Source organism: Arctopsyche grandis, chromosome 13 (assembly GCF_051622035.1).
Source record: "Arctopsyche grandis isolate Sample6627 chromosome 13, ASM5162203v2, whole genome shotgun sequence".
Lineage (NCBI taxonomy): Eukaryota > Metazoa > Arthropoda > Insecta > Trichoptera > Hydropsychidae > Arctopsyche > Arctopsyche grandis.
In genome coordinates, this window is record NC_135367.1 from 10,515,392 (window position 1) to 10,534,153 (window position 18,762).

The window sequence follows — 18,762 nt, forward strand, 5'->3', positions numbered from 1 at the left end:
TGGAACATAGATAAAACACGACTATTAAAACGTATAATAAAAAAAAGATAACGAAAAATATATATGTGATCAGTGGAGATTACATTTCTTTCACTGTCCTGAGTAGCAGTCGAAGTCAGAAAATGTATCTACTGAAGTGTTTTGAACGGTGACTACACAACTGAGAGCATGACAAAAGATCATAAGTAAGGACCGGCCGACAAGATGCTCAACGGTTAACCATTGTCAATTTCTATTGTCAACCATTTTTTTTTGCTCTCCTGCTTTCTCGGACAATGGAGAGGTCTATTGTTATTTTATGGTGGCAACTCGACCGCCGATCTCTAATCATAAGTATTTTCTTTGTATTACATACTATTTCAAACTTTTTGCAAGTTGTGTTTAGTGATATATACATAAGTTCACATGTCTCTGTGCGAACTTGTCGCTGTGTTCAGTTGTCAAGCCTTCAATAGTCGTGTGTTCTCTTGTCATGCGTTCAGCTATTATGGGACCGTTTTGAATTGTGTACTGTGTTCATAAGAAATATTGGCCAATGACATGAAGATCTATTGTTCCTTCGCAAATAAAATTGAGTATACTGATTGATTCACATTTCACGTTTTTTACGACTCACTCGCCGTAGTTTTGAAAAAAGAGAGCGTGGGTACGTTTATACCAATGCTACTATTTTGAGCTCCATTGAGAACGCAAGAAATCCAAATGCAATAACAAACACGACATTATTTTTAAACTTAGCACGTGCTATCCCACTTGCTGCGTGTCTTCGGAAAAATTAATGTTTCATTGAAAAGATAAAAGACAAATTTCCACGGAAACAAAGACAGCAAAACTTCCACAGAGCCAAACATTTAAATTGCTAACGAATCGTCTGCGTTCTTCCACTTCTGGATATGAATAAGAAGCTTTGCACCTTTGTCTCCAAAAATAAATTTTCGACTAGAGGTCCTGTTTTTCGAATTCTTCCTCGATTTATCTTGGCAACTGACTAGAATGTATATTCTTTATTATACATTTTTATTTTCTTAGAATGAAATATTGGTACAACGTGACTACGCTTATTTTCATCGGAATTGTTTGAAAAAATATGACTAATACACGTTGACAGATCACCGTTTAAAATGGCGATTCGATATATTGTCATATTAACTTTGCGAAAAAGAAAGCATTTCTATTTCGCCCTTGAAGCATGCAGACCGTGAGCGTTAATATCCAAGACCTTCAAATTCCGCAAATTTTTCTAATTTTCATCACATAATATGTTCAAGAGAGTTACACGATATTGCTCCAGGTTTCTATTCTGAACACTTTATTAATAACAAAATGGCGGCATTTTCCTTACATCATAAAGAACATAAATTCAAGCATACAAATTCAAGACGCATTTACGAATATAGACACAGAAGCGTAATTAGCGCCCCCGCAATACAACATCGAGTCCAAAGATTCAAAAACCGAAATAAAACGCACTGCAAAACTGATTGCTGCAAAAAGTGTTTTTTGATCGCTATGTTGGTAGCACATATAACCTCCATCGCCATCTGGTGAATATCCACACCAAGTATAATATTATAACAATATCTACCAGAAATCAACATTGCGAATTAATTCACAAATATACACGTGTTGAAACTGAAGAGAGGCAAAACATTAAAATAGAATCGCAGTTTATTAAAGTTTATAAACATACCAAATACCCATCAAAGTGAAAGATGAAAACATTGGAAATGCCAAAGCAGTATGACGTATAAGCAGTTGCCAAACGAAATAGTATGTATGTAAACGCTTCACAATACTTACATTTGCTTCTCCAGCACCAGCAAAAGTTCAGTATACGCCGACTCTTCTTCTTTCTCACTATTGCGGAAACAGTCATATATTTGAGTCACTTTCTTTTCATTATCTTCATCGTTCGTACATCTGTCACACGGCATTATCACTTCACAATCCTGAATTACGTCGTCTTCACTTGTCGAAACGTCACTACTCGAACACTCAATTTCTTTCAACAACTCTTCCTTTCCTTCTTCATATTCTTCTTCGTCTTCTTCTTCTTCCTCCTCCTCCTCTTCTTCGGTTTCCTCATCATCTTCATCTTCTACAACATCTTTAGCTATATCTTTAATTTCTTGTTTGATTTCTAATTTAATTTCTTCTTTAACTTCTTCTTTTATTTCTTCTTCTTCATCCTCTTCTTCTTCCTCTTCCACTTCCTCTTCGAAAGATTCCGAATCTTCACTTTCTTCTTCAGTTTTCTTTTCAACTACCACAACATTTTCACTGTCTTCAGTCCTACACACAACCTCACATTCTTCAATCGGTTTATCACTCAATTCCTTTGCAATATCATTATGTTCAATCACACAAATATCGCTAATGTCCGAATCACTCCCTTTCTCGAAACCGGCATTTTCATCATTTTCCACATCCAACTCTTCTATCAGTATAGCATTTGCTATGCTGTCGAGAGAATTATCCCTTTTGACCGAAGACGAATGCAGAGTAATACTAGTCCTTTTGAATTTGTCTTCTAGTGAATCTTCTTCAGAACTGCTCGTATCTACAAACTCCACAATCTCACCGTGGTTCTCCTCTTCCGATTCCGGATTCTCATCATTCTCGACTTCAATTTGAAACACACTACTTTCTTCACTTTCTTCTTCGTCCAAAGAAGCGAAAGATTCATCATCTTCCACGGCATCGTCTTCTACTCTACCACCATCATCGAATTCGATGAAGTTGTGAAACGTTACGTGCTTTTTAAAACTTGAAGATGCCTCGATTGGTTTTTCCTCTTTTAAAATATTCTTTGGCTTGATATCAACGGCACTTTCTTTTTTTTCAACGACGCCATTCAAAGAATACCCTTGCGAGACCTTTGCAATTGCTTCTTCTTTCTTTTCAACGATACCATTCAAGGTATACCCTTGCGAAACTTTTGCAATAGTTTCTTCTTTATTTTCTAACTTGATTTCCAAGTTAAGTGAACCTTTAACTATTGGTTCATTCTCTTGCGACGAAGAGACTAGTTCATAAGTGGTTATTGTTTGGGTAGCCATTTTCTTTTCGTCTATATGGTTCCCAATATCACTAACACTAACAAAACCAGAGACTTTTTCCGGCGAGTGGTTCAGCACTGATATCGTCTCTTTGACAGGATATGGTATATCTTCTGCTTTGATTCGAACTGGTTCACTCTTAGTTCCATTTTCTTGATTTTTACCATTTTGTTTGCTATCAGAAGTTCCCATTTGCTTATTGTCCTCCGGTTCGTCAGATTCTTCGACGATCTTCAAAACACCATCGTAACAGTTCACAAATTCAGTATCACTGTCTGCTGCCGCGTCGTCTGTGTTTTGATAAATGTCACTCAAATCTTCAGCGTTCGCTTCTTTGAATTCACATGTTGCTCGGTTGGACGGAGCCGGGTCTCGGACGTTTGTTTGCTCTTGTTCTCTGTCAGTTTCTACCGATGTTGTTCTTCTATCAGGGTCGTCTACTGGGTCGGAGATGCAGCATGTCTGCTGGGGTCGTTTGGTATCGCGTTTCGCGCCACACTGATGATCCTCAACTCCAAAATACCACCTGCCTCCTTCTCCAATCTCGTCTTTGGCACACTTCCCGCCGGTTGACGTCAGCGGTTCGACTTCTTCTTCAGCTCTTTCACTCTCTACGCTGAAGACCTGCTCGCCCACCACACTTTTCAGAAATTCAGTTGGCTCATCGATCAAGTCCACGGTGGCTGACCTTGGTACGTCAAGTTCATCAGTCAGTGTATCGTTGTTGTTCTTCTCATTGAAACCTTTCAAATCGTCCAGAGCGTCTTCGTAAACATCCCCAATGTTAGAAAACACATTTGAAGATATGTAATTCAGGTTTTTATCCGAGCCTTCGCTGATCACTGACCTTCTATCAATTGGATTTTCATCCCGCTTCTGTCTATTGGCTCCGAAGGACCAACTCCTACTATTCTTCTTTTTCTCACCCTTGTTTCGCTTTTTACCTCTACCCATTATGTCTAGCAGATTCTGAACTCCAGACAAGTAAGACGTGTCCTTTTTGTACTTGACGCTATCTTCTGGCAGCAGTAAATTGATGACTTCCTTGCTCGTCTTTGAATCCCTTCTGACGACACTATTCCTGTTAGAATTTTCCGTCGATTTTTCTTCGCCACTATCGTAGGTCGATAAGGGACGATGGTTCGGTTCGAGGGTCGTTTTTTGATCGTCGGTGATCGTCTGCTGTTTCCGCTGACTATTCCTGTCTTCATTGTAGTTCTGTGTCTGTGAAACACTGTCGAGACTGTTGTTCGTTTTTTGATCTCGCAGCGAGCCCTTCTTAGCGTCTCCATCGCCATCTAACGTCTGTTTAGTGGACTTCCGTCTGAAAAAACTGAACATTCTACAGAATTCGGCTCAGTTTCAACGCGTGTCGATCTACTTCATATCACAGTAAAATACACTAAATAAATTTATTCACTTTAAATGCAGCTCTAGTTTATCAGTCAGTCTTGTATTTTTAAATGCAACCGGTTATAGATAAATTCTATTGATTTTTCACATATTTTAGCTGAAATTAAATCATGAAAATTATATTCGCTGATATTACTTACCAAGCAAACAGATTCAGAGCACATGAGCTCATTTATTTTTAACGCGACACTTTGAGAAGTTGTGATGTCACAATGCAGAACCAAAATACGCACAAAGAAACCCTTTGTTTTACTACGCATATCAAATGTTTCAAGAATAAAAAAATCAAACAGTGATTTCAACATTACATATGATGCTTTTTATAATCAATAATATTGACTCTTCGTTGTGGAAAATCGTACTCAATCATGTTACAATCAACAGTCATATATATATTGTAGAAACGTGATTCACATCTGTAGGTAAACAGTAGATAAAACCGAGCTCAAATACTGTCGACCTGAATACAAAATTAAGTAATGAACCTGATATTTTTATGACTTCTCTGTTTCAAACACTTATCACTTCGCAGTGTTTACCCACATTTTGTGGGGAAATTGTGTCATCGATATAACGAGCGCTATTTTCATCGAAACTGTACAGACTTTACGTAAAACTCAAAGTGAATCTTCACAGGATATAATTATCATCAGCAATGGTTGTTGTTGCTGGCTGTTGCTTCAGGCACGAGAGGGTTATGAATTACGACTTTGGCGTGACTTCAAATCAAAGCGCCACAAATCATCCTAATTGACCGTTGCTTTTTTAGCGAGAAATTCACTAATTGATTAATTAATCGACTATTTACTAATCAATTGACCGTCGCTTGCTATCAAATTGCCATTAGATGCATCACATTGTTGCGAACTCATTGTTTTCCTTTAAGACTTCAATTTATTTTAATGCGCAACCGTCTTGTGTTTTTCAGTGACTCGTTCCTTTCTTTTCTTTACACATGTGGACCGGTTTCACTATTGTTCGTGTTTATTTTTCAGCTTCGTCTTTGTTCTGAAGTTGTTCGCCATTTGATAAGTTGAGGTCGCCAACTCCGTACCAACCTGTTGTGTATATTAATTTGCGTCTCTTTATGTACATATATATATGTACATAAAATATAAACAAATGTGACGTATTTTTTCTATTGTTCATTAATGGAGCTGTGTTTTTACTTCTATTTCAGATAATCCATTTTTCAAAGACGAAACTGATGAAAGCAAACTTTATTTCGAGAATATAGCATACAAAAATGCTATTTAGATTCACGCTGATGTTCTTTGCTTACGTCAGAGATTCTTAAACTCCTTTTGTCTCAATCGCAGACCAAAGTAAATCTTCTACTTTTAGTTTTATGTGACGTTGACCTGCTGTTTTTAAATGATCATTTCTAGATTGCATAAGACAACCATAAATTTCATAAACAAGAAAAAATACGACGCGGAAAAAAATTATTTGAAAACCATATATTATATATAGATAAATAATAGCTTCTTCTGAAATCCCCATACATTTTTCTGAAACATGTACCCCAATGCGCTCTTTCTATACTTGTTTGCCTGTTTATTCATATCTTTGCTGATTTTGTAAAATCCAAAAAGTTTGGCGAACATATTTTTAAATAAAATCAATCAAGTAACAATATTTCATCATCGTTCAAATTTTTTTTACTAATTTTTATATAGCCGCAAAGTAGCTTACCAGTTAAGCAATCATTTACTAGTGAAAAGGTCGAAAAATTGATTCGATTTTCTCGATGATTACGAGAATGTCTATCGCTGCTGGCGTGATCTGCTTGGTTATTAAATCCAGATAGACCGCCTCTTGTTAGAGTTTGTCATTTTATCTAACTTAATTGTTGTGACGGATACAATACAATTGGCATTCCCTCCCTTTCTTTGTTGATTGTTGCCAGTATACAAATGCTTGCGGTTTGTAATGAATATCCATACCTACATTGTGATTCACGGTCATTTTATCGTATCCGTTTTATCGTGGACATTTCACCGTGTGTTTTTTCACCACGAGGACATTTCACCGTGTGAAATTTTCACTGTGCAGACATTTTACCGCGTGGTATTTTGTCTATACATATACATACATATACTATGTACAATGCTGCGAATTTTGGTATAACCGAGTACGGGTCCACCTTACGGCACAAACTCTAAGTTGATGAAGACTGGTAAAATGAACTCGAAAAAAATGAAATTGTACCAAAGCATTAAGATTAGGAGTGGGGGTAGACAGCTTACGGAACAAATACGCGTGTATGCGTGAGATTTATGGTAGGAGCCGACGAAACCATCTACTCCCACTTCTAATCTTAATGCATAGGTACGAGTTCATTTTTCGAGTCTTCATCAAATACGAGTTTATGCCGTAAGGGCCACCGCTGAGTACAACTACATATATATAAACATGAACATATACTATTTTTTTCAATAAAACGCAATGAATTTTTCTCACGAAATATTGCCTACATGGTAAAATGTCCGCACGGTGAAAAGTCCCACGGTAAAAAGGTCCCGCGGTGAAATGGCCTCATGTTGAAAAGGACGCGCGGTGGAATGTCGGCACGGTAAAAAGGTCGCACGGTAAGACGAATACGTAAAATTTTCGGACACGCTACATTGTATAATAGTGTTACGTACGCCGCGGATTGAGCGAATTGCACTTAGACCAACGGATATCTGTTATCGGATTAACTAAGAGCATGCACTTACTTCCAAGGATAATATCTGGACTCTAAGTGCATTTAGGCTAAACAATGACCGTTATTAGTTATTTCTCAGAATCGGTACGGGGAGACCCAATGTCGTGGAAATACATATCCGAATACGTGACTATACAACAGGTAAACAGATTAGGCGTCCTGAGAGATCTACTCTTTATAAGGCGGTACGTAGGCGATATCATGTCATTCTGGACTGAGCAGTGACAGTGCGTGTATCTCCTTAATCATCAATAAATGCTGTGATACGACTGTTGGCCTTTTACTTGGATCCTCCACCCACCCCTACGCAACAATAGGTTTTGGTTATGAACACAGATATCTATAGTGTCGATTTAGTGTGACTATGGCATAAACATATGTACATAAATATCAAATATAACTAAGTACCACTAATGAGGAAGTGATTTTGATAAAATTATTTTTTCAAATAAGAAGACTCGGTCTTATATAAAATGACCCCAAAAAATAAATGGTATTAGTGAAATGTAATATTGAAGAATGAGGGTAGAAATTTGTATTTAAATAAAAAAATCATGAAATTCCTCATCTGAAATAATTTGAGTTAATTCAACGTAATATATTACGACCCGTAAATAACACAGTGCTTGTTTTCGTGTAAAACTTAATATACTGCGATATCATCGAATGCTTTCGAGGCCATAAATGTTGGAACAGTATTCGGTCAGTGGATTGAAAGCCGCAATTACAATCTGGAATTCCGGGACGGGAATCACATGTGGCCATCGAGAATCCAACAGGAACACAAGTGCTTCTCTGTTCTCAATCACTCGAGTAGGGTGAGCCCGCTTTCCGCTTTCACACGGGACATAGCAAAAAAAATCCACATACATATGTATGTATCTACGAAATTAATATTTTTGAAATGTCATAATTTCAAAGTTCCGGTCCAACTCGAGTGATAAATGTCGTCTGCGAAGGCGCTCGACTCTTTTTTCCCAGAAAGATAATTATGTAGAACATCTTTCCGGGGAAAAACTACTACTACTTCTTATCCCAATTTTCAAAATGTCTCGTCTAGAACGCGAACACGTCTTCCGGTGATGCGAGGTTTAAATATAATTTATTAGTGTGACTGTGCTTTCATCGGCGGCCCGGCAAGTCGACAGTGCGGGGGTGTTATGAGTTTTATTTATCGTTATTATGACTCGTTGGTTAAATGGTCAACGACCAATGCGAGTGAGCAAGCCGTCAGTCACGTCAACCCAGATTTGAATGACGTTGACCTGAGCTTTGATATATCAATTTGAAAATTTGCGAATTCACTATTATTTGTGTGATTCAAATAATCAACTTTGCGAAAGAAAATTTCCGTTCGAAAATTTCTATGATAAATGTATTTAGATTTGTCTCTCAGTATGTATGTATTTAGATTTGTCTCTCAGTATCTATAGGCGTATGCTGAAGATTCCGTGGACCAAAAAGATATCAAACGAAGCTGTCCTCGGCATGATGGGGAGAGGCAGGGAACTTGTTTCTGTCATCAAGCGGAGAAAGATGGAGTACCTCGGACACATGATACGGGGTCCAAAATACGAATTTCTCCGTTTGATAACCATGGGGAAAATAGAAGGAAAAAAATGGATTGGCAGGAAAAAGTTATCTTGGCTTCGAAACATGCGCATGTGGACCGATATGAGCGCCGAAGATCTGTTCCGAGCCGCTGAAGACCGATGCGGATATATTCAAATAATCGACGAGGTGGTCGCCAACGTCCGGATGCGGACAAGGCATTAACAAGAAGAAGAATGTAGTTTAAATATAAATTATTGGAATGAGCTAGGTATGATCCAAAAGAAACGTTTAACTGCGAAAGATAAACAATCTGTTTTCCGAAGTTAATTTGCAATTTTACTGATAGTTTTTGTACAACTCAGATGATCAACATTGTATAGTGCGTAATGCGTATTGCCCAGAGACCTGGTCTGATTTGTGCTCATTGCTATGGGCCATAAATTTTGCCGCAGTGGCATACATTTATTAAACAATTATTTTCCAAAACTATTCCTTAGATTTTAACCGGTGAATCACTAATTCATTAAATTGCCGAATTCTTGACATATTCTAAACGACATGAACAAAAATTGACGGGCTGAAAACCATACTGGTACAAGTGAAATTTAAAAAAAAAGCTGGTTTAAGTGCTAAAATAATAGCATTTCATATATACTATTATTTTAGCACTTAAACCAGATTTTTTTTTAAAATGTCACTTTTACCAGTCTGGTTTTCAGCCCGTCAATTATATGTATTTATTAAAATAATAAAAATAAAACAGATATTTGCTAGATACAATATAGATATATACCTATATGTACTTCTTATGAGTAAATCCCGCCAAATCTTCTGCCCTTTCAAGAAGAACAATGAATAGTGGAAGGGGGGAAAGGGTCGAAGAATATTTGTATTATTAAGATTCAAAAATAAACTATTTCATGATAACATGACTTCGACGAAACATTCGATTTTTTTAGCAGGATATGAGGTCTAAATTCTTTTAGTCGAAGAACAATCTTTGCATAGCCGATAGGATAAAAGTTGGAAATAATCACTTCAAAAAGACTTCGACCTATTCTAAAACTCGTTTACAGTTAAAGTTAGGATACCATTAAGTCATGTTCCCCAACAAAACGGTCTTTCAGACTGTATTCTTTGGGGGATGTTGGCCTCATGCTGAGGGTTTTATAGGTTACATCCATTGACCTTAAATAATAAATCTGCCATAAAATTAGATTAAAAAAGATAATTTTGTGTATACCTATACATATGTATAATATAAATTAGTAAAAAATGAAATTGTTTCAAATTTGAATAAAATAAAATAAATGATAATTATTTTACATAAATATTGAAAAAATATCAACACATGCACCAAATTTGTTTTGGTTGGTTTTTGTAACATTTTACCGTGTCCATTAAATCGTGCGGTCGCCCCAGTGACGGGAATGCAATAGTAAAGCTCTCGACTGCGAATTTACGTCACACGGACGTCACTGGCGTCTGACTGAATTCGAATTTAACATTTTGTACGCAATAAAGTGGATTTGTTATATTAGAAAGTGATTTTTTCGAGCCAACGCTAAAGTTGAGCTTCCTGTTTTTCTCGCGGGAAAATTTCCTTACGTGTCACCCCAAAGCGAATATGATAAATTGATTCAAAGTGTCGAAGCATATCCGCTCGATGTAATTTACAACGGCAACGAAAGGGTTATATATGTATACGTATATAATAAATTTCGTGTTAAATGTTTGACGATAGTTAACCGCCAGAACGACATCCGTAATTGACTTTTATTTAGTTTTAACTTAAACCATATGGCACACAGTCTGTAGAAAACTTAGGATATTTGTTTACAAACAGAAAAAAAATTAACGTTCACAGCTTCCGTCACCAAGACGGTTAATTTCCAGATGGTGATTTTTCTTAATTGATGTTTTTTTTTTGGACTTTCGTTCTATTAACGGCCATTTCGTTATATTATGCAACGTTTATATGAAAAACTTTCAGTATACATATGTATAATCACTCGACACTCAGTATAAGAGATGTTTAATCATGTCATGCCACGGTATTTTTCATGTGTAAAAAAACGCTAGCACGCCTACATAGTCTATACAGTTACGATCCAGGTCAAAGCTCACCCCCTGGAGTGTTGGTTTGATAGTGATCGATAACAGTGTTTCCCATATTTGAAGAAATATAGGAGAAAATTGCCGAAATAATAAGATCGTACAAATTATCAATGACATGAGGATACGCCCATCACAGCTGTAAACTACGAGCAAGTTCCATGCCGCACGATTCAGTGTGGTTTTATCATAAATCGACACTACGGCTAACAGTGTACATATGAAGTACACATGAAGTAATTTAGGTATACAGATGTTGATTATAAACGCAAACATATGGATGCTTGCCACAATCAACGAAATCCGACAAGCTGGTTTGAGAGAGGGAAGAAGTGCTGATTTTATTGGAACCGTCACAAAAATTAACGTAGATAAATTGGCAAATTCTAATAGAGGACGGTCGGTCTGGATTTAACAACTATCCAGATCTTGCCACAAGTTTCAAATATGCATATGTACTTGAAAAAATAGAATAAACTTTTCGATTCCGGCTAGGATTTGAACCCATGACCCACCTAATGGAAAATAATTGCATAATGAGCTATGATGTATCGATTTAAAAGCGAATAGAATTTTTCTTTTATTTTGCGATTGGTTTTTAGGAAAAATCAGTCAAAATAGCATAAAATACAATCCTTATACCAGAAATCTTATTAATGTATGAACAAGTTGAAAATATTCTTATTTTTTATGGGCCCTACGATATGGACGAGTTTGGGTAGCCATCCTATGAGTTGTGAACGATTCGACCATCTTGGTAGCTACCACTTTCCTTCCTTCCCGAGCGTCACACTCAATGGTAAACAGACAATTCCACAAATGACAATTCCGACACGACAATCGCGAATACGAAATATCTGGCACTCGAATTTTCGTAAGTGTGATAGTTCGCGTGACTGACTCTCGGTGGGTGGAATTTTCAACTGCCAAATATTCAATGATTGAGATTTTAGTGACGTGTGCGATAAGCACCATATGTGAAATAGTCACCGAAATATATTAATTTCATTTCATTCCTTTCGTCCCCATATATTATTAAAAAGTATTACATTTTGTATCAAACGCATTTTTTTGGTATATGTAGTAGAAGCATAGAATAGCTCGGACGTTAAGCTTCTGCTTACCGTCAAGAAGGTGCCGGGTTCTATCCCTGAATGAAAATGAATTTTTCAGAGTATGCTGTTGGTCAGACCTGGATTTGTGACTCCAGGTTGATCGTTTCCTATCAGAGTTTGCCAATTTTCTCTGATTTCATTGTTGAAACGGTTCCCGGAAAAAAAAATTGGCTAAAAATCCTTCCTACCTCCTATGTCACCACTATTTGAAAAATTTGATTGATGTACAATAAAAATTTATGTACAATTCATAGATGTCTCGATAATTTGCGAGTTTTTTCAGTGTCTCGCAATTCAACGACTTATAATAAAAATGCTGTATTTGTATTTGTAATTGGCCAGGAAGGCGCATTGGGATTTACCTGTAAGGCCTTCCTGGTATATATGTAAAAATAAAATAAAATATAAACACTAATTAAAAGTAGGTTTATACTGATTAAAAAAAAATTGATTTAACTCATTACTGATATTACGTGTAATGACTACTACGAGGTATCATAATAGCCTAGTTCAACCGTATTCCAATAATATGAAATTGAATTTGTAAAAATTTCTCAATGAAAACGCTACGAGCGTCATCTCTCGGCTTGACACGCACGGTAAGCGTACAGGGTGTGCTTAAAGGTATGTAAATTTGTTTTGTTTAAAGTTGGGCTGACGGCCAAAGCGTTTTATTTCGGTGCACCTCGACCGGTGTCATTACACTACGAACACCCCTGAATTCATTCGGATCGACGATAACAATTTATGGCTCACCCGGTAACCGGACACCCACCCGGTAGGGAAAATTCGATTGCGGTTAGGAAAAGCTTACGTGTCATATCACGAAATGCAAATGAGGCTTCCTTATTACCTGAATCTAGTACATATGTACATATCATATATTAAAAATCCGAGACATACATATATATATATATATATATATATATATATATATATATATATATATATATATATATATATATATATATATATATATATATATATATATATATATATATATATATATATATATATATATATATAATACTTATATCGTCAAATAAAATCAGAATGATAATATATGTAGTATTTAGTTGACTTAGTGTACATATGTATGGCACGCGCTATGGCGCTATTTACCGTCGACAACAGAGAGGCGCGAGGCGTGCGTGCGTTCGGACGTGTTTACAGTCAAAATCTAGTGCATCTAGTGCACGAATTCTCGTGCACCTGGACCACAAGTGTTCAATAAAATGCTTATTGTACAAACGAAGTATATTTTTTGTCAGAAATCTTATATACTTGGTTCTAGGATAAAACACGAAGGTCGAATCCATTTCGGTTTTTAGTCATATGTTTGTCGAAAAGTATGACGCGGTTCTAATCAAAATGGGCTATCTACAAATTATGCATGTAAATTTGATGTCATCGCATTTTGCAAACGGTGAAAATGTCAAGTATGCAACGGAGATATGAAATGATCGTAAAATGCATTCGCGACGTTTTCTTTTCAACATCAAAACGCGAGTTGTCGGCGAGGTTTGACTCGTAGTTAACCTTTTGCAGTCGGCCGAAAGTAAATCAGTTTGCCTGGCGTTGCAATTTGCCACTAAATATACACACAAATTAAAAATAAGACGACCCACACAAGTTTCCATTGACGTTTTGCGAAAATTTACTGTAATTTCTATATCCACATAGCGCTATTGGGATCGACGTCAATATTTTTCTTGAGAATTTTCCGGGTGTTATTTTTTTTGCGAGTTTTTATTTGCATGTAAATTACTCCCAAATTATTATTAGTATCAAAATTGCGTGCCAAATAATACGCATTTCAAGTCGTTCCGGCAGACAAGCCTCTCCCCTACGAATCAATAAGCTTCATGGACGAACAAACATACGCTTTCCTCTATTCAACTTGTTAGATTTTATTATCGTGATATTTGTTTCGATAACAAACGTATGTGATTTATTAATTTCAAACGTAGTGTCTATGCATTTAATGGTCATTTTCGTGGCATTTATATTCGTGTGATTGATTATGACTAGTATGAAAGTGGAATCAGTCAAATATGATTCCACTTTCATAGTCATATAATTTTCTATGTACATATAATACAACCTTCATTAGGCAATTTTTCGATAACATTATTATTGCCTAATGGAAGATTTATACGCATATGTATGTACATATAAAATAATAAATAGCATTTTTGTCCAAAATAAAATATATTATTTTTAATATCTATTTTTATGCAATATCAATGATCTCAAGGAGATTTTAAACATAAAACCAGAGTAAAAATTATTCGTTGAAAAGCACGACTCAATTGTTTTCACATTTGATTTTTGGCCATAAAGCGTTTCGTTACTTTATAATAGAGATATGGTTTTAATTAGTATATACATAATTTAATTTTGAAGATATGGGAATCTAAAATTGGGGCACAGATTATTTTTCCTATTGTGTATATGTATTTATTATGTATATTGGATTATATTCACTTTTACAACATTGAAAAAAAAAACAAATGAACATTCATACACAAAACACTTATTACTTTTTAATTAAACAAAAGAATGCTTTATGGCATTTTTTTTAATTTGATATCATTTCCCGTTATGTTTTATTATATTTATACTTTTGATAGAATTTAGCATATTAAGTACACACTCTAATTCTCTTTTACGATATTAAAATTTTACGATTTTGTGCGCCGTTGCAAAAGAACGAGGAAAAGAGCTAACAACCTCGAGAAAAGAAAACGAAAAGAGAGACGCATCTTGAAAATAGACGGGGAAATCTTCCAAAATATAACAGACGACATGAAAATTCCTCGGAAAAGGGAAAAAGAAAAAGGCAACGGACAAAGAACCCGAGACTGTCCATTGGCGAACATCTCGCATTAATTTTCCCACACCGAATAAAACCATCGATCGAAATAATTCCCAACACCTACATAAATTCATACATATGTATAATACAGATCGATTCAAAATTCAAAAATGTACGACCAGATCACGCCGATATCCTGTTTATTCAATGGCTGCATTCAATTTAACGATATAATATTGCCTCTAAATTTTAACGTGCGAGATAAAATTATCAATCATCGCCCAATAATACACACGGCCAGTCTCAACAAAAACGGATTTATTAATAAACTAGACTAGGTATAATATTATTTACTGGTGGGAAAATTCAAAGCATACGCATTTCATACACCTTTTGGTGTATCACTAACGGATTTTGTCACATATTTACGTGACCTTACACGTCACTCTCCTCCATCGGCCAATTTCCTCTCGCTGAATTTTAGCACCCCGATAAATCAGCACCGATGGGTAATACCCTTAATGTCACCGGAGCATGGAATAAATCAGGGTTGGCACACGTCAAATAAACATGGCTATTCTCGATACGACAAGCGTAAACTATCGTCTGGACCGTTCTGATTCTGCCAACGAGAGAATTAATCTAATCGCAAATATAATATTATGACTTAAATAGTGGAAATTGATCATAAATAGTGGAAATTTTCAATTACGAGCTAGGTAGTATAGTGGAAATTTTCAGTTACGACAATATCTGAAACCAGGCATTACGGGTTTTTCAGATATTGTCGTCCTGCTCTGATCCTTGTCGCACTCAAACAATAAATGTAAAGATTTTTCGTCTTCGTATTTCAATATGACTCATATTGCAACGAAAGATCAATAGTCAAATAAAAATTGAATGATATTATATGTTTAAATCTTTTTGCAAATATTTTTTTTAACATTAATTTAATTAAAAGGAAAAAATACGCATCCAAAAATCAGTAATCTTAATTTTAAGAATTTCATTCATAATATTTAATAGCTTCATTTTATATAAAATATATGTGAATCTCGTGATTAATAACCCACTGACGATCCGTATGATTAAAATTATCCACATAATAATTTAAAGCAACAAATTAGTTTTTAAAAAAATAGAAACATCATTGTTATTTCCTTATCTGCAATATAGTAAACAAAATTTTTTAAATCACCGATTTCATATTTAAAAGAAATGATTTATTGTATACTAAATAAGTCATCCGAATTTACCAAACAACAATGATAACTTTATACATTTATACATCAATATTTCAAGACTGTATAGAGTCGTAGACGGAGTCGTTAAAAATTCGATCTACTCCAACTCTGATTTCAAATACATATATATATGAATATTCAATTACTTACTAACAGTGACTCACCAATACCCAATGTATGTATGTATGTAAATATACAGATCTGAAAAACAATATTTCTAAATTTCTAAAAAAATGAGGAAAGGCCTGATTATTAACAAACCATTACTCCTGGTGAGTGAATAGTATTATTATTTTCGCAGTCAATGTAGTATTTTTAAACGATTCCATATCCCTACACTATTTACAAATATTGTATGTACGTATACGTATACGTATATTTACATACATAAATCAGTCGAAATTTGAAATAACAATATTACAATATGTATCATATATAATACACGCATATTCTAAAACGAAAAAAAGGGCTAATTAATCAAAATTAAACATTGCGACATCACAAATACAAATAATGCAAATGATCGAAAATAATATCAGCGAATACACGTGTATATAAATTGATATAAAAAAATCCCAATATGGATATATGTATGTATATCGAATCCATCACAACACTGTACAGATACGCGTCACGGATCGGAAAAGCGGAAAAGCCGGAAAATTCACAATGGTTGTATGTGTGTAGTGAGCGCGCAACAGTAGATGGCGGCGCGGCGGCTGGCGTGCGACTGCCGGTGGCTCTATTTGTGTCTCCGCGGATACGAACAGACTATACACACTGCAGTCTGTCCACACTGCAACGGGGTGCATTCGATGCACCAGGGCGCAAAACAAAAACAAAACAAAACAAAACGACGCGCCGGCTATAAGCGATAATGTCAACGCACTCACCCTGCACCAGGCTGCAAGTGATTGTCGTCGAACCAGAGGGTCGTACGATCATTTTTCATTTGACGTCAACTACATCTAAGCATGAGGGTACATTGTATATGTGTACATATATGTAGATTGATACAAGTAGTATCATACCGGACAACATTCATAAAAACTTTGAATTTGCAGCGTTCACTGACGGAACATTTCACTAGGTGAAAAATTAAAATGAATATAAAAACAAACGCAATCTTTATTAGTGTAAAAAAACCAATTTCAGATTTGAAAGTCACATCTGGAGATTGTCTGAAATGGCAATCGGAAATAAAATATTTAGGAATAACATTCAATAGAGGCGGAGAAATGCAAGGCGATACGTGGTATGTCTTCAATATAGCCAATTACACTGTTCGACACTAAAAATGTTTCAGAGACGAGATATGACTTTTCTTATAGATCTATGCCCAGTGAACATGAATCTGGTAATAAAAAAGGTTGATTGGCTCGAGATTCGAAGATATATGTATGTGTTTTTTAAATCGCGCGATTTTTCTATATCTTGGTGTTGTTCGGTCGATGTCTCAAAATCTGTTAATTTCCTGTTCAAAATGAATATTTAAATCTATAGTCGGGTATTTTATCTTTCATTTATAGTACTTTTCAGCTTTCAAATCTCTCAAAGTAGTCGTCCAGTTCAAATCAAAAGTCAAAAGTACGTATTTTCACTTGGGATTTTTTCCCACTGTTAATACTATTTTATATTGAGTTTTTTCTATTGAAACATGTTTATTTGGATAGTGTTCTGGCCACACTTTTTTGTTTGTGTGCTGAATTTTAAATCGGTAAAATTTCGAGCTAAAATCTCGTACTAGTATTTACTTGTATTTACACGAATCTGAATTGAATTAATGGGGATAATATATTAAATTGTCTTTATATTAGCCAGCAGTTTGGCTTAATGGTAGCGTATATATTTAGCACCACTGAGAACAATGGTTCGAGTCGTCAAAGTGCTGGTTAGATTTGGGGGCTTTGTGATTTCAAATCGATCGTTTCTCTATAAGAGCCAATTTTATCTGATCATTGTTGAAACGGTTCCTGAAAATTGGTAATAGATCATTTCCTGTTGTCACAAATCTGTGTGTTTAATTTGTAGAAATTATGCACAGTAATCTGAAATCTATAGACATCTCTATAATTTCGTGTTTATTATGTTTATAAAAATTGTAATAATAATTGTGCACAAAATCTAAAATAATCCATAGATGTCTCTATGATTATTATTTCTGTACTTCATTAATTATTATATTATATGTATTCTGATTGTATTCTACATATGTATTGTTGTATTCTGACCGTTATCGTATACTCGTCGCATTGGAGCGATCTGTAATGACGAGTATTGATTGTAATAAATAAAATAAAAATAAAATAAAATATGAGAATTAAATAAAATTCCACTTAGAAAAGTCATATTTCGACTTGTGGATTAATAACAAAAATTCTATTGATAACTGGCTTAACTCGATAAAATAAACGAATTTTTGTCCATAAAATTAAAGTCCAATATTGGACCACTTTTTCGAACAGCTGGGGCCGTATATCAGCAATAACGCGGCAAATTTTGGCTTCCAAGTCATCCATTGTCTCTGGTTTATTGATGTAGACTAGCGACTTCACATATCCCCACGGAAAATAATCCAAGCTGTTAAATCACATGATCTCGGAAGCCGATTCACAGGTCCATTACGAGAAATTATGCGCTCATCGAATGTTTCCTTCAATAAATTAATTGTGGCCACGATTTTCGAAATAAATTTGCAGGCATCATTCTGGCATAAATCCACTTATAGTTAAAT

At 35.3% G+C, this 18,762-nt stretch overlaps 1 protein-coding gene across 1 annotated transcript in view; it reads right to left on the bottom strand.

Moving 5' to 3' along the window:
• The window catches only part of LOC143921110 (uncharacterized), a 28,985-nt gene extending 12,224 nt beyond the window's left edge, over positions 1-16,761 (bottom strand). Inside the window, exons 1-2 of the mRNA XM_077444236.1 lie at positions 16,697-16,761; positions 1,801-4,569 (exon numbers count right to left, since the gene is read on the bottom strand). Of these exons, the coding sequence (XP_077300362.1) occupies positions 1,801-4,400 (2,600 nt within the window). The 5' untranslated portion in view covers positions 4,401-4,569; positions 16,697-16,761. The remainder of the gene's footprint in view (positions 1-1,800; positions 4,570-16,696) is intronic.
• Positions 16,762-18,762: the final 2,001 nt, after the last annotated feature.